The sequence below is a fragment of the Carettochelys insculpta genome, chromosome 7 (assembly GCF_033958435.1).
Source record: "Carettochelys insculpta isolate YL-2023 chromosome 7, ASM3395843v1, whole genome shotgun sequence".
Lineage (NCBI taxonomy): Eukaryota > Metazoa > Chordata > Testudines > Carettochelyidae > Carettochelys > Carettochelys insculpta.
In genome coordinates, this window is record NC_134143.1 from 40,051,270 (window position 1) to 40,076,450 (window position 25,181).

The window sequence follows — 25,181 nt, forward strand, 5'->3', positions numbered from 1 at the left end:
AGTTATAAATCACTCACTGATTTGAACTAGAGAAAATGGTGAATTCTCTGTAAGGTGAAGCCTTTAAATCAAGATCTGAAAACTTCAGTAACTCAGTAAGATGTTATGGGCCTATTGCAAGAGGGTTTGAGTGATATTCTGTGACCTTGCGATGTGCAGTAGATCAGACTAAATGATCATGATGTCCCTTCTGGCCTTAAAGTCTTCCATGTGGTAAACAGACTAGTGAGTCACAGGCTTTGTCTACACTTGATGGAGGATCCGTGCTGTGGAGAGTGCTCTCCTGGAGGTTCAATTTAGCAGGTCGAGTAAAGGCATGCTAAACTGAATGCTGATTGTGTTCTTGTCTCTGGTATTCTACTGGAAGAGGAAGCACCTCCTGTCGTTCCCCCGCATAGTGGAGATGACACGGTAACTTGATCTAAGGAATCTTGGTTCCAGCTATACTATTTGCGGAGCTGGAGTTGCATATCTTGTTCTGACATTGCTTCCTAGCTTAGACCTGGCCTTCAGTCTGTGTCAATGCTAGGTACGCAGCAGTTATAGCCCTGTGTCTATGCTATTGTACTGCCATAATATCAATGCATCTTACATTGATGGAAGGGCGTTTTCCTTTCATTGTATCTAACCCACTTCTCTGAAGTCACACCTACACAGTATTGTACAAAGATTATTATAGAATATGCTGTATGAGGTATTTAAAAACTAACCCATTGAGCATTAATATTTTGTGTGGTTTATGTACACCATGAGTATTAAAAATTATAAATATGCTAGAAATATGACCTGAAGTGTATGTAAACTGAGGAAGCTTTAGGTCAGAGGAAGTTGCTAATCAGGTCTATCCCCAATAAAGTGTGCATTTACCTAAATTTACATATAAGCTCTAAACAGGGTCATTGAGACAGCAGGGAGAGGTGATAACAAGAAATAGAACAATTTGCATTTCAGCAAACCTCAGCTGGGAGATAAAAGTGCACACGGAGTCTGGGGATGAAAGAAGCGCCATGCTGCCTTTTTCTCCAGTTCAGTAAATTTTACTTTGAGAGAGAACCTTCAGAAGAAGCCATTTTAAAGATTTACTGGTCTACCAAGACGGGCCTGAACTTGAAATGATTGGATCATTATGCAGTATTGTTGTATTATGAAAGCTCTTACAGTGAGGCCTTTTCTGAAAGGTAATGACATGCTTGTGTTTAATATTATTGTTAAGTGTATGTGTTAAAACAACCTGAGGAGAAGTAGATATTTACTGATATTTTAAGTTTACTGTCCTAGCATCTGTATTACTAGTTCTACGATGAATCTTAATTCCAGTTTATGTGCAAGCTTACGGGTTTTGGTGTCTTAGAGGAACAAACTATTTGTTTTGTTTGTTTGTTTGTTTGTTTTTAAATATTTGAGAGAGCTGGACATTTTGGGGAAAAGTCAGAACTTGGCATGTGTTGGGGGTAACCCCGCAGGCAGTAATCAAGGCAGGTGGAAATCAGTGTGGGACTGTAGACGACATGCTCCTGGGGTCACAGCTGCTGAACCAAGGCTGTATAGCACAGGCTCTTCAGTGTGTGACCTGCATGTTTAAAGGCTGGTCTTGAGCATCCCAGGTTCAGAGCTAAAGCAGCAAAGCATTTTCAGGCACCCAGGGTGGCAGGGCATGCAGTCTGACCCTTCCTAGGTTTGGACTGCACCATGAAGATCATCACAAAGGGTTTTTTTTCTGGTGTGTAAGTAATCCCCCACAGTGAGTATCGGAAGCTAGGGATATTAAAGTGCAGCCAGGTAACTGGTACAGGCTGAGCAGCCCACTGTGGGCAGAGAGTTGCTCCAGGTCTGCCATGGGTAGGGATGATGTGGCTGGGCTAGGCTAACCCTGTCTGTGGTAGCCCCAGGGGTTGGAGTGGCTGCTCCAGCTCTTGCATCCCCCCTGCTGCAGACCAGGATTGCTCCAGCCCGGGGCTGCGACAGACAGGGGTTGCTCTGGCTGGGCTGGAGCACCCCTGCCTGTGGTGCTCTTGGACCAGGCCCCTGCAGATGAGGCTGCTGTGGCTGTGCTGGAGCAGCTGCCACCCCCCAGTGGCACTGCTGTCAGGGACACTCTAGATGGGCCAGAGCAGCCCATGTCCCTAGTGTTCATGAGTGGGGATGCTTCAGCCTGGATGAAGCAACCTCTGTTCATGGTAGGGGCGAGGGCATTGCAGCGTGTCTAGGCTGGAGTGGCCTCCCCAGCCACCTCCTCCACACCTGTTTTAACCTAGCATTTAACTGGTTAACCAATTAAATGGGATTTAACATCCCTGTTGGTAGCTAAGACAGTGGAAAAATTCTTATGGCAATCTAACTGCTGGTGTAAACATAGGTAAATTGACAGGGCTATGACATCATAGGCTCATAGAATACTAGGACTGGAAGGAACCTCAAGAGGCCATCGAGTCCAGCCCACCGCCCTCATGGCAGGACCAAGTACTGTCTAAACCATCCCTGATAGACATCTATCTAACCTATTCTTAAATATCTCCAGCAATGGAGATTCCACAGCCTCCCTTGACAATTTATTCCACTGTTTGACCACCCTGACAGTTAGGACCTTTTTCCTAATGTCCAACCTAAACCTCCCTTGCTGCAGTTTAAGTCCATTGCCCCTTGTTCTGTCCTCAGAGGCCAAAAGAACGAGTTTTCTCCCTCTTCCTTATGACACCCAGAGGTGTAAATTTGGCATGTCTCTCAGTGATACAGCTAGGTTGATAGAATTCCATGTGTCATCCAGCTGGAAGATTTTTCCATTTGATTCCACAATTGCCAGTGAAATTTAATGTACGCCAAGAGTTCTCAAACTTCATTGCACTTTGACCAACTTCTGACAACAAAAATTACTACGTTACTCCAGAAAGTGGGATGAAGCGTGAGCCTGCCCAAGTCTCCTCTGCCCTGGTGAGGGGCCAAACATGAGCCCCACCACCTAGTGCTGAAACCCTTGGCCTTGGTTTTGCCCACAGGCAGTAGGGATCGAAAGCTGGCCCCAGGCTTCAGCAACTATAAGCCAGCCCATTACCCCCTATTAAAAGGGGGTCACAGCCCACTCTGGGGACCCAACTCAGTCCGAGAACCACTGGTGTACACCATAGTTAAAGTGCTCTGATATTGTACTTAGTGGTTGACTACTAAAGAGGCGGGAACACCTCAAAGGGACACTTGCCTTAGTTTTGGGCAGTGTTATTTTGAGATTCTGGCAGTGTTAAAGGGTATATGTAGAAACTGCTAATGCTTCCATAATATTAGAACAGCTAAGCTTTGTCAGAACAATGGCCCATCTAGTCCATTATCCTATCTTCTGCGAGTGGTCAATATGAGACTTAGCAAAGGGAATGAAAAGAACAGGGGAATTCGTCCATTCTCAGCTTCTGGGAATTTGAGGCTTAGGACACCCAGAGCATGGGTTTGTATCTCTGTTCTTTGTGACTAGTGCAGTGGTTCCCAAACTTTTCAGTAACATGGCACACTTCAGTGGCTCAGTTCCATAGCACGCCCACTTTTTTCAGCTGTATCAATTGTTCGTAAAGGGTATATTTACTTGCGTTTACTATGGTGACAGTCTTACTAGAGAGGTTTGCAACACAACAGTGCACACAAGCTAAAAGAGGATCAAATGTGTTAATGTTTCCAATCTACAGAATACACTGTCTTAGACAGCAAGCATAGATGCATTTTCAAAATCCTACTCAATGCCATGCTAGGGATGTTGAGTAGATGAGTAATCACTGACGGCAGGCTCCCCTCCCCACCAGCCCATTGGAGCCAGGATGCAGCATTTAAACTGCATCCCAACTCCATCAAGTTCCCTCCCCTTTGCCATAGCAAGAAGTGGAGGCAGGCTTCCTACCAATTTGTTCAGGCTGGGAAGCAGCATTTCAGCTGTCTCCCAGCATGAACAGGATCCTTCAGGGTCAGCACTTCCCTTCACGATGGCTCTGCAAAGAACCACCACAGGGGTACGGTGGGGAAATTGACAAACCCTGCACCATCTGGGACTCAAGGCAGCCTTGCTGCTTGAACCACAGCTGTCGTGTAGTTGTCAATTTCCCCTCTGCCCTGGCTCTGCAAAGAGCCACAGTGAGGGGAAACTGATGACATTTCATGGCACGCTAAGACAGTTCTTATAGCACTCCAGTGTGCTGTGGCATATTGGTTGAACCACTGCCATATTTAGTAGTTCTTCAATTTCAGATTTGAATCCTTCTGAACACTTGGGTGAGTAGCATTTAGTCTTGGTCTTTTATTACTTTATCATTTATCAGTTGGTTTCTGAACCACCCTTATTGACGCCTCAGTCTGGGACAATTCCTTAGATTTGTCTCCTAAAAGTGTGTCTTAGGGTATGTCTACACCACCAAGTTTTGTTCACAAAACTTACGTTGACACCCAAAAGTCAACAAAATAAAAATTGTCAGAGGGTGTTCATGCTTGCTGTACATCAACACATCCTGTTCACATTGTGGGCACCACCATCAAAAGATCAGGGAAATGAGGGGAACCTGCTCACCATTAGAAGGCATGCAGCAGACACTGATGGACCCACCAGAGGACTGCCTTGCCCCACACACTGCAGCTTTGTATGACCATCAGTTTTGCATGTCCATCCCCATCATCAGCTGCTGGATCCCCAACACTCACCACTGGCAGATGGGTGGGTGTAGAGCAAAGATCCAGCGTGCAACAGGGCCCACCAATGGGAGTTTACTGTCCCCAGTGGGAGGGGAGAAACAGAAAATGTGGGACAATTGACAATTATTAAGGACTAGTAGGGACACCTGCAGGAGGATTTAAATACTGGACTGCCCCTTTAAAAACGGGACATTTGGTCACTGGAGCTAATACTTGATAGTTTGTGTACTTCTTGGGATGTTTTTTTTTCCTTTTGCCCCATCTTGTTGATGGAAACCATATGTGTAAGGCTGAAAATAAATATATATGAAAATATGAACTTGTGCTATGTTGCTTTTTCATGTCTTCAAGCTAGTTTGCTTTATTTTTGCAGAATGGAGCCAGTTTTGGATAAAGCAACAATTATAAGACCGTCCTACATTGCTAGTGTTGAGCTACCTCCGAGAAGTGGGCCAATAAATGTTGAGGACCTTAAAGTAGACCTCTCAGATGAATTTTCCCTGGTTTCTTCAAACTTGGATGTAAGCCAGGTGAGAATATTGAATAGTCTATTTAATTAATTTTAAAAATTAAATTACTTAAATTGTAAAGCATCTGTGTGTCCTGTTGCTTTTAAGAATATGGCAATGAGGATATCCATAGCTCCATATCAGTAAGGAGGAGACATTTTAATTAGATGCTTTAGAAATGAATTCCTCTATTTAAGCCTGGTTAGTGCTATTGTTGTATAATCTGTGTTTGGTGTCCATCAGAAAAAATACTTGGATTAAAAGACGCTAACTTCTCTCACTAGAGGAAGGGAGATTCAGAGACATTATCTGTATGTGTCTAGTGACTGTGGTCTGTTTGTTTTCAGTTTATTATGGTTCTATTTTGTCACACTGTGTAGGTGGTGACTTCTTTTTGCTGCATACTTTTGATGCCAACACAAAAAGTGATAATTATAAACAATAACTTTTCATCAAATTTTGACAAAATCTACTGTTACCTCCTGCCTTGCCCTAGTAAAGCAGAAATCAATTCCCAGAGGCACAATGTTATTTGTATAATAGTGACTTTTATTTTCAGTTACAACTTGGCCTAAACTGAAAAGCATATCTTTGTATTCCATAAGAAGTTGTCCTAATTGTCTTATAAGGTTAAGATGATTTCCACCTCCCCCCACTCACTTTCCATAGTCCCTTTTAAAACAACTGAAGGTCATAAACTGCTTCTTGCTAATGCATAGGTATTTGGACCTGAAACAACTCAGGAAGAGTTCTTTGATGGTACTGTGAAACAACCAGACAGGCCAAAGCACTTGCGGCAATGCATGAATTATGGTGTGTGTATGGGCAACCTGAAATAATTAGTATTTAATTTTTTACTTTGCTAATTGTCAAACTAAGAATATGAGCAATGCTATTAATTGAAGGTAATTTTTTTTTTAAGAGGAACAGCTTGGATTCCAAGGAACATATACAAGTTTGCCTTCGTATCAGACCTTTTACAGCGTCTGAAAAAGAAAATGAATCACAGGTGTGTCTTTTTGTGCATAACACTTAAATGTTTTCTTTATAAAACTTGTTGAGCTAAGATACAGATGTACACTTTTTCTGCAGCTTAAAAATCTAACTTTTTTCCTTTACAGGATTGCGTTTCTATTCAAGACTCAGCTAGCGTTATATTGAAAGGCCCTAAGAATTCCATGAGCTGTCGGTTGAGTGAAAAAAATGTAGGACAGATGGTGCAGAAATTCACTTTTTCACGAGTAAGCAGATGATTCTTGGGACAAAATTTCATTTTTGCAATGTGGAAATGTGCTGAATCTTACCATAACTAAGTTTTTTTTTTTTTTTTTTTTTTAAATTTCTTTTAAAATTGGGAACATGTCATACATTTAACTAATGAAAAGTTCCTAAATGTAAACTTCTGCCCACTCCACCTCCCCCAACTCAGTTTCCATAGTCCCTTTTAAAACAACTGAAGGTCATAAAGTGCTTCTTGCTATGCATAGGTATTTGGACCTGAAACAACTCAGGAAGAATTCTTTGATGGTACTGTGAAACAGCCAGTACAGGACTTCTTGGAGGGCCACAATCGTCTTATTTTCACTTATGGTGTGACAAATGCTGGAAAAACCTACACGTTTCAAGGTAATGTTAATATTTTTTTGGAACCATTTAATTACAAAATCTGTGTGTGAGGGCCAAATATTATTCAAGTGTTTTTAGTTTTTGGCCTGTATATATAAGATTACTTCCCTTTATATATTTATTTGGACTTTGCAACTCTTCTTGAATAAGGCAATAAAAAATTGTCTCTTTGTAGTAGAGAAGCACATGTACATTTAGTTCAAAATTAGAGATTATGCACAGGTTAAATGGTTAAAAAAATAGCAACTAGAATTCAAAATGCTTACCAGCTATCTGTTAATAAACTTGGAATATTACGGATGTGTTAGAAATTAATGTCAGCTATAAATAAATAATTGTCCATAATGGGGAGAAAACAGCCCTGTTCTGAAACTTGTATACAAAACTGCTTTGGATGTGCATAGCATTCAAATTTTCACAAGCTGCTAAAGTTATGTGACCGTTATGTGGCAGTAACATTCTCCAACACAGAATGAATAAAAATAGATTAAAAAAATTAAATTGGATTTTTTTATTTTTTTTAGTTAAAGGACAAACTTTTTCTTTCTAAAAAGAAACCTACTTAAACATCTGAATTCAATACAAAATATGCAAAGGCATAAATTTGCTATAATCTCTTAATAAATTTAAATAAAAATTGTCTCATGGATTCAGCATATTGCAAAGTTTTGAATTAAAGGCTGCTTTTTTATACAGATTCTCCCCTCTCACAGCTTTGCTTCAAACACTCGAGGGGAAGTTTCATAAATCTAGCACAACAGGTCGTAGGCATTGGAAGTATTGTTGGCGCTGCTGCCTGAAGTGTGTTCCATCACATACCCAGTTTAGAGGTTTTGATTCAATGGCTTTTAGCATCACCACTGTACAGATTGTTTCAGTGCCCCTGCAACATGCACTATATTAAGGGCTTTATCCTGTGGGGTTCCAGATGTTACTGGGTGCAAGAGACTGTCAAAGTTATCACAAGCATTGGGGACCTGGCCTCTGACTCCAAGATGTACCATCATGTATCTCGTAAGGATCGTCCACTGAACTTACCTCTTATGTTATAGTATCACCCTACTTCAGCTCTGATTGGCTCATTTGATAAGAGTGTGTGATTCTGATCCACCATGGAAACTTGCTCTCCAGCTCATGGAAAAGCATCAATCTACCAGTTGCTACCAGCCCTTGCTTCTGTATGCTTCTGGAGACTTGGTGTTATGTCCTTGCCTGTCTCTTTGCATGTGCACACAGACAGATAAAAACACTAATTTATCAAATACCTGTCTCTTTTTCTAAAGGCAAAAACAAAACAAACCTATAGGGCAAAAGTGGGTTGCAACAGCTGAACTCATGGATTATTTTTGTTTTGTTTTCTGAGAGTGGTGCGGGGAATTATATAACAAGGGAGAATGAAAGACGCAAAACTGGTGTCAAAGCAGTGTATTTTAGTAAGAAGGGACAAGATTCTTCAGAGTGCAGTCTGTAGTGTTTGAATTCAGCACCCATGGACTGAAGGTGTTAAAACTGCTATGGCTGCAGTTCATAAAAGACCATTTGGTGATTAGTTTCAAGAAATTCCTGTACTGCTGGGTAGAAAAGAAACGTGCAAAATGCAGTGCAGTAAAGAGCCTGCTTATCAAAATGAAATAACAGTTTGAAAATGCTCTCAGAAGGTAATGATTTTCTACAGATACATCTCCATTGTCATTTTCAATCTGGATCAATTTGTTAGTAAACTAACTTACTTTTCAACCATTCTTATTAACTGTTTTACAATGTCTTACTGTGCTAGTAAATGGAAAACACAAGTTTATGATAATGTAAGTTAAGGTGCATTACTTAGGAATTTCAAAATGTTTCTGTCCAACACAGAATGGATGTGTTTTATCAACTACATTTGTAACTGTTATTGGACTTCTGAAATGAGTTTTTTATTGCTCAATATAATCAAACACCCTATCTGAAGACTTCCTGTTTTTAAAAGTGAAACTTTTATTAGTCATTTAGGAATTTTACCATTTAAAATAATTTGTCAAGAACTTAGCTGTGTGTCTAGAGATGAGGGTTTAAATAGATTTAGATAATCCGTGTGCATTATTAATTTTGCTATACATATTGGTTTAAAATAAATTTTGATTCAGACAGCTTATAGGAAGAATCTTAACCTTAATAAATCAATAAAATTATGAAGTGAGTAGCACTGAGGGAGTGAGTGAGTTTTTTTTTTTTTTTTATCACTTTATTTTCAGGGTCCAATTTGGACATAAAGGGTTATGAACATTAATCAATGTGTGGATTATACGTGAATCAACATCCAGGGAATGGATCACTTGATTACCTGTTCTATTCATTCCTTCTGGGACATCTGGCAATGGTTACTATTGCAAGTTAGATGGACCTTTGGTCTAACCAATGTGGGCAATCTCATGTTCATTGTCTGAAATTATTATATTTTAAGAGCCATCTACTGGTACTACCAGCAGAGATGTAACTAAAAATACATGAGAAAATAACTACCTATATTTATTTTTCTGTTGTTTTTTGTTTTTTAAAAGCCTTCTGTCATCCAATATAACTATAAACGAGTTCATAATCTGAACCAGCAAATTCCAACAAGACGCCATAGATAAAAAGCTTGCTTAGTTCACATATGCAACAAATTCTTCATTTCATCTTGTGTAGGACAAATTTTTCATCCGTATTGTTCAATCCTTACAAAAAGACTACTTTCAGCCCAGAAGAGCAGACGTTTTTGAAAGGTTGCTGGACACCCTGTATGAGAAGGAAATCAGAACTGTATGCAGAAAACATTAAGGGAAATTTAGTTAATCTGAGTCTTGATGAGTATAGCAATGCACACAATGAGCCAGTAATATGTGATTTGTGTGACAACAATGTTGTGCATCTCACAGAAATGATTAATACTTCAGTAAATGCCCATACATCAGATATTAAAGAAAGTAGCAGTAAAAGCTATAATAAAAACACAAAATCACTGTGTGACTCGGTTGCAGATAATGCTGCAAACTTAGCAAGGATGAGGAAGGAACAATCCAGGAGAGAAATATAGTAAAAACAAAGAAGGGAACCTGAAATATATTGTGTGATTGCAGTGCTTGTGTGATGCTTTTTTTTGCCAAAGACATCATTACGACTCTGGAATAAAGGAAAATGTTGAAACAGCACAATGTTGCCCCCACTTTGCTGCATGTTCTCTGGCCTGAGAAGGAGGATCTAAACAATTTTCTTCCCAAGATGTATGATGTAATTCAGTGGATGACTGTTTTGATGTATGTATTAAAAACTGGCTTACTGTGAGTATAAGTTGCGAAGGAGAGCATGACTGAATAGGTGGAACTATCATAGCTAATGTAGTCAACATCAGACTAAAGAGAATTGTAGAAAATAGGTTTCAGTATGTGTCATTAGCTGTGGCAAACTGCAGAAAGACTACAGCTGTTGTGATGCTGTTGATATTTGGAAGGAGCTAAGGGAGACACCGAAGAAAGGAAATAGCAGGCAGTAAAGACGCAGATGTATCAAACACTTGCTCTATGTAATTTTCTTGCTAATACTCTCAACCCAAAATACTAGGGTAGAAACGGAACTGCTGAAGAAGATTCTGCTGCTCTGACATGAGTATCTAGTAATCACACATTGGTCACGCCAACCTTAACAAGTCTCTGTCTATCAGGGATGGTTTTGATAGTACTTGGTCCTGCTATTGGGGCAGGGGACTGGACTTGATGGCCTCTCGAGGTCCCTTCCAGTCCTAGAGTTCTATGATTCGTTCAAGCAGTGCCTACTGGCTAATCTTTTGAAGAAAGTCACTACACTGAATGAAAGAGAGTCACTAGCTCAACACCCGGAATCAAAGTTAATTGCTAATCTGACTTTGCCACAATTCCTTCTGCAGCCACAGAAAATATTTTCGTTATTTGGACCAGTTTATTCAAAGTTGAAATATTAATGGAGAATTGAAAAAGCAAGAAAACTTGTCTGAATGAATGAACACAAAGAGGGATGAAATGGGATGTGCTGGTTTGTAAAACTTGAAGATTAGCCTAAGTAACTTAGGCTGTGTCTACACTAGCCCCAAACTTCGAAATGGCCATTTCAAAGTTTACTAATGAAGCGCTGAAATACATATTCAGCGCCTCATTAGCATGCGGGCGGCCACGGCACTTCGAAATTGACGTGGCTCACTGCTCCGCGGCTCGTGCCGACGGGGCCCCTTTTCGAAAGAACCCCGCCTACTTCGAAGTCCCCTTATTGCCATCTGCTCATAGGAATAAGGGGACTTCAAAGTAGGCGGGGTCCTTTCGAAAAGGAGCCCCGTCGGGATGAGCCGCATGGCACCGAGCCACGTCAATTTCGAAGTGCCGTGGCCACCCGCTTGCTAATGAGGCGCTGAATATGTATTTCAGCGCTTCATTAGTAAACTTTGAAATGGCCATTTACATGGCCATTTCGAAGTTTGGGGCTAGTGTAGACACGGCCTTAGACTGTCAATTTCAAAAGACCTAGATGAATAAAGACTTTAGCTCAAGTCACTTTTACTTAGGCATAATTGAAAAATTTCCCAGGCTGAACTGATATTTAGTTTGAGTACAGTTAACCCCTCTAATGAGAAATCTTTGATTACATTATTTAGTCCATAAATCTAGCATCTGTATTGATAAGAAAAGTTTGTATTGAAAACACTTCTAGTTTAATTTAATACAAATTTTGTATTATTTTTGCTAATTTAAATTCCATATGCCATCCTACTGTGTTGTGAGTGAGAAGTTACTTATTCAGTAAATAAGCAACATATTGTTTAGTATTTTCTAGTATACTAAAATTCACAGTTAATAACAATCTGAAAATATTAAGCTATATAACTACTAATATGTATATAATTTATGGCCAAGATAGCAAAAGGTGTACATGTTCATGAAAGGACACAATTTATTTGTGAATCAACATTTTAATGGTTATAACAATCAATAAGAGTTCAACTTTCTTTAGAAAAGAGCTGAAGCACAAATGGAAAAGCTGACTGAAGCTGATTATTTAAATGAGGCTTGATTTAAATTTCCTTGATTTTTAAATCCATTTGTGCAGCTTCAATGATGCAGTGGCTTTCTGTTAAGTCATTATCACCGTAGACCAGCAGATGTCATTCTTCCTTCAGTTCCAGAAGTTTTCCTGTAAAAAGTTGGAAAATAAGATCTGTCTATTGTTGTATTAATTTAGTCAGAGGTTATAATTAACAAAACAACTGTGGCTGCCGTAATAGGTGTTAATGGATCCAAAAATATCAGGTAGAGGTGTCAGACTATTCTGATTGATCTTGTTCTATTTGGAATTTATTGTTATTGAAACAATTAATCAGTTGCTTTATTAGCTCTAATAAACTTTTTATGGGTAGTTTCCTGAAGAACTAGTGGTAGGTTATTATTAATGAGTACTGACAACTCATTCAGATGGTTGTTAATTTCAGGGATTTCGCTTGCTCAAATATGTAACAACTGATTCAGGAGTAGTGATCTGAACTAGATTAACTTTCTCCAACTTTCAGATAACCTTATGCGGTGCCTTTTTTGTGTACTTGCTGGTGTGTAGTACTGACACCTTGACAGCCCCATCCGTGGGACTGACTGGGAGCTGGAGGTGGGGAGTCATCTGAGTACCAGCTCCTCTTTTTTTTTTGTTTTTTTTCTTTTTTAAACTCATTGATCTTGTGTGTTTGTGGTGGCTCTGAAAAACTGAGAAATATAGTAAAGCTTTCTATCCAAAGCAATAAAGTTTATGGGACAGGCAGACGATGAAAAATACACCAAATTAAATAACTTTTTGAACTTTGTTTACTGGTATTACAAGTAACAGAAGAAGTGGAGAAAACCACTGTTTTGTCTGTACTTACCAGAAGACGGACACACTGGTGGTTATCTTCCAGGGTTTGATTCAGTGCCCCTAGTAGGGCCGTACTAAATTGAACTATCAGGATGCTGTCATCAATCCTGGTAGTCCGAGGGGTAAGGGAAGTTGACGGGAGAGTTTCTCCCATCGACCTCCCACTAGGGAAAACAGCCAAAATTGATTTAAGATATGCCAACTCCAGCTACACAATTTTTGTAGCTGGAGATGCATATCTCAGGTCAATTTATTTTCCCATACTGTAGACCTGGCCTTAGTGTACGTGTTACTGCTTTTTGTGTAGCCAGCTTAATAGTTTTCTCCTTGTAGTTAGCCAACTTCTGCTGGTGTTTTGTGAAGGCCTTTCCAATAGCAACAGGGGGACAGTTAGAGTTTAAAAAAAAAAAACAAAAAAAAACAACAAACCCTGTGAAAACACAGTGCTGGAGGTGGGGTGAAGAATGGGGATAGGTATGATTCTGAAATTTTTTTAAACTGCCTAGATTTCCAGTTGATCGCCCCAGAGGCAATCATTCCCTTACAAGGTCCTAATGAGAAGTAGCCCCAACATAGCCTCTTTGTATCACCATTACTTCTGATAGACAAACTAAATGTAAAGAACCAAAGATGCAGTTGCTAGGGTAATGCTGTACTTTATGCTTCTTAAGTGTATTTAAAATGGACCAATAGAAGAACTATAACACTACAGAATGCCTTTTAGTCACTGGTCATGAATCCAAAGTGCTTGTAGAAAAGAGGGCATGAGAAACCATAATGAAGGTAAGTGGAATAAAAGACCTTCCTGAGCAAAGACTTGCTGTTAGTCACATTGTGACACAGCATTACAGTTTTGAGTCTTAGGTAAATTGCCCCCAGAGACATAAATTAGTTCGCTTGTTTAAGTTCTGTGTTTTCCTGTTCAGAGGCAGCACACTACATGTAGTACTTAGCAAATGTAGTAGAGGATAAGTCTCCTTCCTTGGACAGGTAAGAAAGTAAAAGATGCTGTGACCTGAGCTGTCCTTCTGAGTTTGATAGTTAATGCTATAGACTTTTCTTCATTCAAATAATTGGATCACATGACCATCTTCTCTAGTCACTGAAAGGTCATGCCAAAGGGCGTATGTGGAGAACTAGAGAAATTGCTACATTGATGCATAATTTGGTGTGCCCGCTTGATTCTGTGTACGGCACAGCTGAATTAAAATGCATGGTTAGGAAGAGCGAGCAGGGAACAAAACAGTAGAAGGTCTCTCATGGAGAAGAACTTCAAAGGAGTAATAGGAGGGCAACCAAATGAGAAAAGCCTCTTTCTAGGCATCAGTGAAAAGATACACAGTTGTATGTATCATTGCCAGAGTCTTGCAATCAAAAGGGCCATAAACAGTTAATTTTCAAGCAGTTGGGTCGCCAGGAGGTATTGATGCATAGATGCTGCTAGTGAGAGACATGGGCAGAGAACGTAAGAGGGTAGTCTGTCTCTGCCCAGAGAAGAGGAATGGGATGGCGGGTAGGAAGGAGAGGATCGTGGTTAAGTGTAACCACTGTAAACATCTGAAGAGACTGAAAGGTGTAGGTAAGAGCAGATGTGTAAAATCTTTTGTTGTCTTAATCCTTTTCTCAGGCTGTTATTTATCTTAAATGGGTAAATGTATATTTTTATCTTGAAAACGCTGTATGAGTTGCTTTAGTCTGTTACCAGTTAGTCTACCAGACAGGAGTTTCTTGCAAGTGTCAAATGCTATTGGGCTGGTTGGCTTAATTTAATTGGAAACAAGAGGGTGTCAACCCAACCCAGATTGAACTGTGGGCTACTGTCCTTCAGAGAAGCAAAACCTGTCATCTAAGGGATGCACTCCAGGAAGTACAAACATATTTGTGGATTGCTTGTCCTGTAGCCATGATGGCATATGAGGGAAAATGACCCCCTACCTCCACTTTATATCTTGAATGGTAAGATGAGAATTCTAACTTAGTCTTGCTTTCCTAGAGTATACAGGGCCTTAATGTGGGTCTTGTATCTTGATTACAGGGACAGAAGATGATGTTGGTATTCTGCCAAGAACTATGAATATGTTGTTTAAAAACATTTATGGTAAACTGTATCCGGAAATGGATTTGAAACCCATTCGATGTAGAGATTATATAAGGCTGACTAAAGAACAAGTGAGAGAAGAAATTGCTGTTAAAAACTCGGTGCTTCGTCTAATGAAGGAGGTAGGGCAGAATTTTGTGTTTTGTACCTATGCTCTGTGTGTGTGTGTGCGTGCACGCACGCACACATGCATGCATGCATGCATGCATGCATGCACATACACACACATGGAGGTTGGGTGAAAAAATACTTCCCTTTGTTTTAAATTTACTGCCTATTAGTTTCATTTGGTGACTCCAGTTCTTGTGTTTGAGGTGTTAATAACATTACTTTACCCATACCACTCACAATTTTATAGACCTTTATTGTATCCCCCCTCTTCAAGTGTTTCTTTTGCAAGCTGAAAAGTTCCATTCGTATTAACCCCTCCTCATATGGCCATTCAATAGCCCTGATAATTTTTGTTGCCATTTCTGAACATTTTCCGGTTGTTTAAGGTGCGGCGGCCACATCTGCATGTATTACTCAAGTTGTGCATATACCATGGATTTCTATAAAGGCAATATGATATTTTCTGTTGTATTATCTATCCCTTTTCTTAATGATTCCCAACATTCTGATTGCTTTATTGGCTGCTGGTGCGTATTGAATGGATGTTTCCGCCACTAAGATTCTGGGTTGGTCAGTGTGTTTTCTGTCAATGGATAGCAAACAGCTTGTTTCTGGCAGTGGAGCTAATTTTTGAGGTTTAATTAAACTACTTTTTTGTACCTTGTGTATGATCATTGAGCGTTTGTGAAATGTGCAGCAATGTTTGATGGACTGTCAAGTTCTTGTGTAATAGCAAAGTCGGAGGGGATATAAAATTACATCTGTTGATAAAAAAAAAAAAAATGTTCTGAGGTGTAGCCATTACAATTAGGAGACAGCATTTAAGTGTAGATTTCTAATAAACTAAGAGGCAGCTTCTGCAGCGCACCATCTGCAGAACAAGTGAAAAAATCTACATAATTTAAATCATATCTACAGGTTATGAGCTGTTAATGAGATGACAGCATACTGTCAAGATACCAGTTAAGTTTATAATATATAGAATCCTGTAACTGAATTTTAAATAGATCAGGCGGACTGAAATATAGGCATCTAACAAATTGTAAAGACCAGAGAAGTATATCCTATGTTTTTGAATATCTGTGAGGGAGCAATTAATAGGGTAGAGAGGTGGGTGAAGGAGAGAAAGTTGAGCAGACTGGGGAGAGAGAGGTTGTAACTCGTGCTTAGTGGGTGCACCTTGGCCTACTGAAGTCAGTGGGAAAAACACCCATCTTATGTTAGGGATGTTAAACTGCTTAAATGATAGTAGTTAACCATTTTAAACCAAATCCCATTGCTGGCCTGGTGGTGACCGTGGGGTTCTGCTGCTTGTCCCGAAGGTGCCTGAGTTAACCAGCAAGGGCTGGCTAACTAGCAAACCTGTCAGCAAGTCTTATGCTTACTGGTTAACATCCCTAATGTATATCTGTGGGTCCAGGATTTTGCCCGGTGTGTGTATAAGGATAAACATCCTTTGAGGTTTCAATGATATATAACCACTTAGCTTTTGTGGATGAGCATGAATCAGCATATTGGATCTCATATAAAGATCCACACTTACAATCTATATTACTTACTTTTGAAGATATGTTGTTAGATGTGTTCATAGTCCGTGGTAGATGAATTCTGTTTCTGCTATTGGCAGGCCTGCTGTGTTGTTTTTGCAAAACTAGATATTGGACGTATACAAAAACTTAAAAATATTACCTGTAACAATTACTTTTCCTTTGATTTACAAGCATACGTTCAGAAAAAGTGGTACTCCATAGTCTTTGGAATCTTTTTTTTTCCCCCCTGCTTGAAGCAGACTTTTAACAGCACATATAGTGACACAACCACTTGACTAAGCTCTTTAAGTGAGCATTCTGTTTTTGTTGCTGTTCCAAGCTTGTAAGTTTGACGTGCAGCCCATTAGAAATTTGGCGATTGATACTCTGTAGTCTTAGGATATTAACAGCCATTTCATGTGGCCAATAAACTTATGTTCGTGTGCTGTTGGTACAATTGACTGGCTTTTTGTGGAGAGTAGCACTATATTACAAAACTGGTCTGTTTAAACATCTAGGCCATGTCTACACTAGCCCCAGACTTCGAAACATGGCCATTTCGAAGTTTACTAATACATATTCAGTGCTTCATTAGCATGCGGGTGGCTGCGGCACTTCGAAATTGACGCGCCTTGCCGCTGCGCGGCTCGTCCCGACGGGGCTCCTTTTCGAAAGGACCCCGCCTACTTCGAAGTCCCCTTATTCCCATGAGCAGATGGGAATAAGGGGACTTCGAAGTAGGCGGGGTCCTTTCGAAAAAGCGCGGCTCGTCCTGACGGGGCTCGGCGGCAAGGCGCGTCAATTTTGAAGTGCCGCGGCCGCCCGCATGCTAATGAAGCACTGAATATATATTTCAGCGCTTCATTAGTAAACTTTGAAATGGCCATTTGCATGGTCATTTTGAAGTTTGGGGCTAGTGTAGACACGGCCCTAGTTTTACTAATGGTTTACAGTCATGATGAAAGAGCATATCAAGTGGAATTCCATAGGTCTCAGTTTTGGGACTGGTTCTGTTCAATATCTTCATCAATAACTTTGATAATGGCACAGAGAGTATGCTTATAAAATTTGCAGATGACAGGAAAGCTGGGAGGGGTTGCAAATGCTTTGCAGAATAGGGTCATAATTCAAAATGACCTGGAAAAACCAGAGAAGTGGTCTGAAGTAAAAAAAAGCACTCCACTCATGGCGGAACAGTCAGTTTCATGGACACAGAAAATCGGAGGTGACTATCAAGGAAGCAGTACCGCAGAAAGGAATCTAGGGATCGTAGTGGACCACAAGCTAAATATGAATCAACAGTGTGACACTGTAGCAAAAAAAAAGCAGACGTTCATTCTGGGATGCATTAGCAGAAGTGTTTTAAGCAAAATGTGAGAAGTAATTCTTCTGCTCTACTCAGTGTTGATTAGGTGTCAATTGGAGTATTGTGTTCAGTTCTGGGCACCACACTTCAATAAATACATGGAGAAATTGGAGAAGGTTCAGAGAAGAGCAACAAAAATGATTAAAGATCTAGAAATCATGAGCTATGAGGAAAAATTGAAAGAATTGGATTCCTTTAGTTTGGAAAAGGGAAGACTGAGAGGGGACATAATAGCTTTCAAGTACCTAAAAAGGTGTTATGAAGGGCAGTGAGAAAAATTATTCTCCTTAACTTGTGATGATAGGACAAGAAGCAATGAGTTTAAATTGCAGCGAGGGACATTTAGGTTGGAAGTTTGGGAAAACTTCCTAACTGTCATGTAGGGTAAGCACTGGAATAAATTGTCTAGGGAGGTTCTGGATTTTCCATCATTGATGATAATTAAGAGCAGATTGGATAGCCATCTGTTGGGGATGAACTAGATAGTGCTTGGTTAGAGGTAGGCAATAATTTTTGATGTGGGGTCGGGCACACCAAGAATTTGGAAAATGGTCAAGGTCTGCATTGTTGCATAATATTAATGGGAGGATGTGCGGGGTCTGGGTTGGAAGCTGGGTACAGAAGGGAGCTTGAGGCAAGGGACTGTGGCTGCAGGAAGAGGTGTGGGGTTTGGATTACCTGCAGCAGGAGATTGGGGTGCTGGGTCTTGGTTCAGGAAGACAAGCAGAGGATTTGGGTTATGTGAGGTATGGGTGGAGGGAGGGGGCTACGATAGAGGCTGGGAGAGGGGGTATGGGTGGAGGAGGGGGCTAGGATATGGGCTGGGAAATGCGGGGGGGTGCCATAGACCGGCATGACTGGGAAATGTACCTAGGTGATTCCTGGCTAGGAGCCCAGCAGGTTTCTTAGGAAGGCTGTCTGCCTGCCTAGCTGTATGCTGCAAGTCTGAGGGCAGGAGAAGGGGTGCTTGAAACAGGTAGCTCCCATTGCCTCTCTCACTCTTCCTTCCACTCCCCCTCTCGCCCCCATGTGCATGCTGCTATTGGAGGGAAGAAAAGGGCCCTGCAGCCACTTTTCTGAGCAGTGTGGGAGAAAGGCTCTGTGCCTGCCCCAATCTGAGGCTCCCCACTGTGTCCCTGGGCCAGATCCAATGGTTTGCCAGACCAAATCTGGCCCACAGGCAGTATTTTGCCCAGCTTTGTTCTTGGTCTTACTGTGAGAACAGGACTGGATCTGATGTCCTTCTGAGGTTCCATCCAGTTCTAGTATTCTATGATTCTAATACTATGTTGACCGTGACAAAATAAAGTCAAAGTATTTTCAAATCTGCTTTCTTTTGCCTTCAATATAGGTAGACTCTCAAAACAGCATTAACAATCACAGCAAAACTTCAGAATCATCTGAAGGTATGTACTATATTAAAAGCACTTAGTACTCCATGCCCTCCCTTCTCTTTTAAAGGCCTAGGACAATTCTCCAGATCAGTGATTTGCTTTGAGCCCAGGTGCGTAGTAGTTGAACTTGTCTGTTGGTTGGTCTGTGTGAAACAAATTAATCTGAATACAATTTTTTGTAGATGGGTCTCATGATACAAATCACTACTGTTTGCAGACTTGGCAGAGAGGCCAAACATAAAAGTTGATATGAAGACTGCAGTACTTATCTAAGTCCAAATTAAGGCTGCAGAATAGGATGTAGCTGTGGCAAAAGGAACTTGCCCATCTGGTGGTAGTATCTAGTGCTATCAGCCCAACAATTTACATGAGTACTTAAACTTATCCAAAGTGGGTGAGACGGAGGATGATCATCCAAAATAGGCCTGACAAATATGTCAAATAATAGTCTCAAGCTTTTTAGTGTAAAATTGACAGGTGTGTTGTAATGATGTTTATTGTAGAAAGTTCAGCTATATAATAGCTACTTCTTTCAAACTTGTTTTTTAAAGCAATTATTACCGCTGAATTAGAGCAGGTGAGCTTCAGTTATTCTCATGATTACTGTAGGTAGGTAGGTATTCCCAGCTGAGCAGAAGATGTTAGGTGCTTATGATCACAAAAGTGTCTTGTTCTCATAAGGTAGTTTGACCTAAATCCAAGTTCACATGTTGTATCTTCTGCACTGATATGATTACAATTAACTGTTAACTAAAGTTACCCTGCTAAAACGAAGCCTTTAGAGTAATGTATTTGTGTAACTGAGTAAATGTTTTGGCAGACTTGGAAGAATTTTTAAAAGAACATGAACAACCGAACGTGAGCATGGCAAGATACATGAAATTTTCCATTTGGGTTTCCTTTTGTGAGATTTACAATGAGTGCATTTATGACTTATTGCTCCCAATATCAAATGACAAGAAAAGAAGGGTGCTGCGTCTAGCTCAAGACATCAAAGGCTGCTCTTATGTAAAAGGTAACTGAAATACTACTTCTCATAACCAGCAAAACTTGTTTGAATTGCAGGTGTATTCATCCTGTTGCCAGCATTGAAGAATGTGAACTAACTTTTTACAGAAACTCTTTCATATCTGGCAACCCTGGGACTGGGAGGTTGCCAGATGATCAAATATTCCTGTTAATAGAGAGCAGCTGGGGGGAGGCACAGGCATGGGTCAGTGGCCCCCTGATAAGAAAGTTCAACTCCTTGCCCCAGTGCCAGCTCCCGCTCAACCGCTGCTTGTTACCCTTTCAGTGTGGGGGCTGCTTGCGGGGATCTTCTTTGGCCATGTGTCATGAGGGGCTTGTGGGGCTCGCACATGGCCGCACTGCACAGGGAGCTGCTCTGGGTGGCTGACACTTGGCAGGACAGCAAAGGAGCTCACCAGCTGCACACATATGCAGCATGGAGGGGTTCAGGGCGGGCACTGAGCAGACCAGATCCCGAGGGGCAGGGTGCTGCTCCTGCACTTGGTTCTGCTCTGTGTCAGTGAGAAGGGGAAGACTTGTCATGGTTCAGTGTTTGCCAGAGTTATGCTGGTTATTTGAGTGTTCTGGGTGATCAAGTACTGGACAAACAAGCATTTACTGTAGCAGGCTAGGAAAGTCTTTACATTGTATAGTAAGCATGAGTAATCTGTTCCGAAAATGGCAATGTTTCCTAACTTTCTCACACTCAAATTTAAAGTGCTTGTGTATTTATTAGGAGGTTTTGCACAATGTTGCCCTGTTTACCAGCATGCTCACCTCATTCCCTAATTTTTCCTTTAGAAGACGTTTTTCCCCAAGTCCATGTTTTTTCCTAATACTGTGAATCTTGGAAACAAAACTGAAGAAAGCTGTTTGGTTTTACATAGTGACTTTTGTTTTCAACAAACCGATTCCAAGGACACTTCTGCTTTTTGATAAGCATAGGAAGAGTCTCTTGCTGTGTAGCATCTCTGTTTATCGGGTCAAAACTCAGCCTCACAACCACGATACTTCTTGTGGGACACAACTACGAACTTCTTGTGGAAGGCCTGTCTTCAACTCTCTCAGGCTAATAGTGAACAGAATTCCATCCTTGTTACAACTAGGCTGAATTATGAAAGGAAATTCTATGAGGGCTTGCTCTGACTTACCTGTTTCCACTCCAGCATAAGTTCTGAGACAGGCAACAGATGTAACTAGGTCTAGTTCAGAAGGCCCAATAAGGCTTTATTTATGATTGTTGGGCATGACGATCTTATGTACTTTTGTCATCCCCTTTGCAAGATATAGATTTAGCCCGTAGCAGTAGAGTAAACCCTTGATTTAACAGACCCTGGTATAACAGACTTAGGAAATAACGGACACTGTCTGCCAGCCCCTCCCTCCCCAATAAATGCTGGACACTCACCAGAGTCACTGCCACCAGTCTGGAGGAGGTGCTGGAGCGGGGGTGGGTGTGCTCTGGCAGGGCACAGGAGCTCTCCTCCCCCAGCCCTGTGTGCGTGGAGCATGTCCGTGCCCGGCTGTTGCTGCTTGCAATGGCGCTGAGCTGCAGCCATGGTGTCAGAGGCTGCTACCCCCTGGCAGGCTGGGAGTGGCTGTGCTCTACCTTTGCGCTGGTGGCTCAGAGCTGGGGGCTGGCGGAGCTGCTGTGCTGAGAGCTGCAGGAGGTGGAAGGAGCCAGAGTGGCATTCAGCTCCCCTCCTAGGAATTGGGGGAGGGAGATGGAGATGTGAGGAGAAGGGAAGCTGGGGAGGCAGAGGACAGGAGTGAGTGATGGGCTGGAAAGGTAAGTGCATCATCATACAGTATAACCGTTTGGCTATAATGGGCTTTCCGCATTAACGGACACCCCTTCCCCCCCACTAGTCCATTAAATGAAGGGTTTACTGTATGTCTGATGTACAATTAAAACCCCACAGTGTAGTCCATGTCAGCTGACTCAGGCTAAGGAGCTGTTCTAACTGCAGTTTAGATGGGCTCTAAGTCGCTGTCAGGTAGGAAGTACGTTGTAATTAAACAGCCCCTTTAACCCAAAACCCGTGAGCCCAAAGTGGCTGGCTTGTGCCAGCTGCAGGAGTTTAATTACAGCGTAGGCTTATCCTAGAAAGCCAATTTAACTGGTGTACACAACACAGAGATTTGACGCATGTATTTTATACAAGGTCAGAAGAAAGACATACTTAGACATGCCTGTAAATACCCTTACACTGAAGACTGACTACACTTTCTCAAGAATGCAAGGCTGCATAAAGTAAACAAAACAAAATTTGATCTAATCTTCAATTTTTCTCACAGTCCAGCATTACTTTGAGAGCTGGTGCTGGCTAATTTTGTTGGGTTTTTTCCGTGTTTTTAGTTAATAAAAATTACAGTCTTAATATTGCTGGAAAGTCCCTTGTGATGGTTTCAAGTACAAACACTATTTTGCTTATCAGTATGGGCTTCAGTATTTTGTTACTGATCAATGGCTTTTTTTTCAGGAAGATTGGTTCCGTTGATCACAAAAGCTGGGTGTACACTACTGAGTTCTATCGACAGAAGAGGCCTTCTTCGACAAAACTTGGGAGCATCTACACCAGAGATGCATTCTGTTGAGAATCTGTCGACAGACTGCAGCATTTTTCCCGCCAGAGTTCTGTCTTGACAGTAGGAGGCATAGCGCCTCGGTTGACACAGTCTGTTGACCACAAAAAAGTGTAGATGCTCTGGGGAGCCCTCTAGCAACCCAGAGGGCTTCTGGTTCACCAGGCTACCCTGTTTGCAGAGCTTCCAGTTCGTTGCTCTGTTGACAGAGGGCTGGACAGTCTGTCCGCTCTCTATCGACAGAGGATGTTGACACGGGGAGCCTGTTTCTATCAGGAAATATCTGTTGACGGTGACATCTGTTGACAGAACTCTGTAGTGTAGACACAGCTAAAGAGTTGTCAAGTGCAATCACCCTTTTCGCAAGAGGGCATATTAAAGCAGGAAAAAAACCCAGTCTAAATACAATTATTATGCTAGAGCTAATCAAGATGCATGTTTTAATCTATCGCCCATTAGAGATGACATTTAAAAGTAATATTGGTGTTTCTTAAGACCTGCAGTGGATTCAGATTTCTGATGCAAAAGAAGCTTTTAAACTTCTGAAGCTTGGGTTGAAGCATCAGAGCATTGCTTGCACAAAACTGAATACTTACTCCAGTAGAAGGTGAGTGAACTATTGTTGGTATGGTTTGATATAAGGCAGTAGAACACACAAGTACTGGCCAGTTTTTAAAATCTCTGTGACACTTGTGTTGATGGGAGAACCCAGACCTTTTAGTTTCTGGTTTGACTTACTTTAATGGTGAACAAACACTGCAATTTTTGCTCTAACATTGACCTACAAAAGAATTAAACACCTTTTGCTATAATGCCTTCCTTGAAGGTAAGGCACTTACCTGTTAATTTTGTTTGCCTTGTTTCCATTCTATACGGGGTTTCAAAAAATCCTAAGACTTCAGTGAAAAATACAAAGTTGGGTGTGGGAACTGTGTTTAGATCCTATGTATATATTTCCATAAGCATAGGGTGTTGAGTTAAGGTAGATTTTCATTTTGCAATATATCTTCAGTTGTGACATTCTCCTCACAGCTGGCATTATACAGATGAGAATATTTTGAATTTACATATTGAAATTAAACCAGTTTTTAAATATTTTTATCTGTCTTCTAGTCACAGCATATTCACTGTTAAAATGTTAAAGATTGAAGATTCTGAAACTCCTCAAGTAACACGAGTCAATGAGTAAGTGATGGTGTTCACTTCAAAGCAAATGCTAATTTTGCTGACTTCAAAACCTCCTGCAAACTATTCTTCTGTTTTTTTCAGATTGTCGCTCTGTGACCTTGCTGGCTCAGAAAGATGTACCAAGACTCACAATGAAGGTGATAGATTGAAAGAGAGTGGAAATATTAACACTTCCCTACTGATTTTAGGCAAATGCATCAATGCACTCAAGAACAGTCAACAGTCAAAGTAGGTGCTGTTATGACTTGAAATTTTTTTGGCTTTATAAGAGCATGTTACATTAACTATAATTATGGTAGAAAAAGCAGTTTAAATTTCTTGGACTCTTCACTCCCATGTGCAACATTTCTGCTAAGTCTGATAAACTCACTGCAGAGCAGTTTTTTTGAAAAATGCATCAGTTAATGTTCTTTTTGAGACATTTTGCTGTTCTTTCTGTTGATTCAAATTCCCACCTGTTTTGAAAATTTCCTAGTCCTCCACAACTACTGACAGACTTACTGGTAAACCAAGCTTTGTGGCAGGAAACCCTTACACTCTTCCCCAGCTGTGCGCTCTGTGAAGCACATGCATTCTGCTGGTGCTTGTGTATTTGATTTCAGGACCCGGTAATAAGGTACAGGCAAGGGTGGTGTAGCACAAGAGGTTCTGAGTGGAGAAGGTGGATTTGGGGAGGACTGCATCTAGCAGTAAGCCAAATTCCATGTATATAAAAAGGGCTTTGTCCTTACACCAGTGCATTCAACAGCTGCCCTTGGATAGATGTGGCTAAAATTAAAGGATATCTCTGAATACTGTACTACATCACAGCAGTTTTACTTTGCTTCCATTACCCTTTATTTAAAGGGCTAGCACAAAGCCCAAGTGCCTCATATGTCCTCAAACTAGGCGGTAAGATGTGTATAGACCTTATGCTTGCTCTGCACAAGGGTGACTTTTTCACCTCGGGAAATAAATGTTTTTATAATACATTAAACTATGAAAACACCATCAATTAGTAATCTAGCCAGTTTTTAAAGATGACAAAAAATCTAGCTTCAGTTAAACAACCTGCTCCTAAGCATCCTGTGTGTTTTGTGGTGAAACAGTTTCACCCTTCTTTTTCTGCATGTTCACCTCATTACTGTATAGGAGACCCACACAACCAAACAACACTGGCGAAACAGTGCAACTGGCTAAATATAAAGTGCTGTCAAGAGCATGCAGCAAACAACGTATCTTCTA

General features: G+C 40.9%; 1 protein-coding gene across 1 annotated transcript in view; it reads left to right on the forward strand.

The window, feature by feature from the left end:
* The first annotated feature begins 5,033 nt into the window (after positions 1 to 5,033).
* KIF20B (kinesin family member 20B) overlaps positions 5,034 to 25,181 on the forward strand; it is a 79,034-nt gene continuing 58,886 nt past the window's right edge. The window contains exons 1-10 of the mRNA XM_074999539.1: positions 5,034 to 5,189; positions 6,091 to 6,177; positions 6,290 to 6,409; positions 6,656 to 6,794; positions 14,713 to 14,897; positions 19,133 to 19,187; positions 19,996 to 20,190; positions 23,265 to 23,376; positions 23,883 to 23,954; positions 24,039 to 24,185. Of these exons, the coding sequence (XP_074855640.1) occupies positions 5,034 to 5,189; positions 6,091 to 6,177; positions 6,290 to 6,409; positions 6,656 to 6,794; positions 14,713 to 14,897; positions 19,133 to 19,187; positions 19,996 to 20,190; positions 23,265 to 23,376; positions 23,883 to 23,954; positions 24,039 to 24,185 (1,268 nt within the window). The remainder of the gene's footprint in view (positions 5,190 to 6,090; positions 6,178 to 6,289; positions 6,410 to 6,655; positions 6,795 to 14,712; positions 14,898 to 19,132; positions 19,188 to 19,995; positions 20,191 to 23,264; positions 23,377 to 23,882; positions 23,955 to 24,038; positions 24,186 to 25,181) is intronic.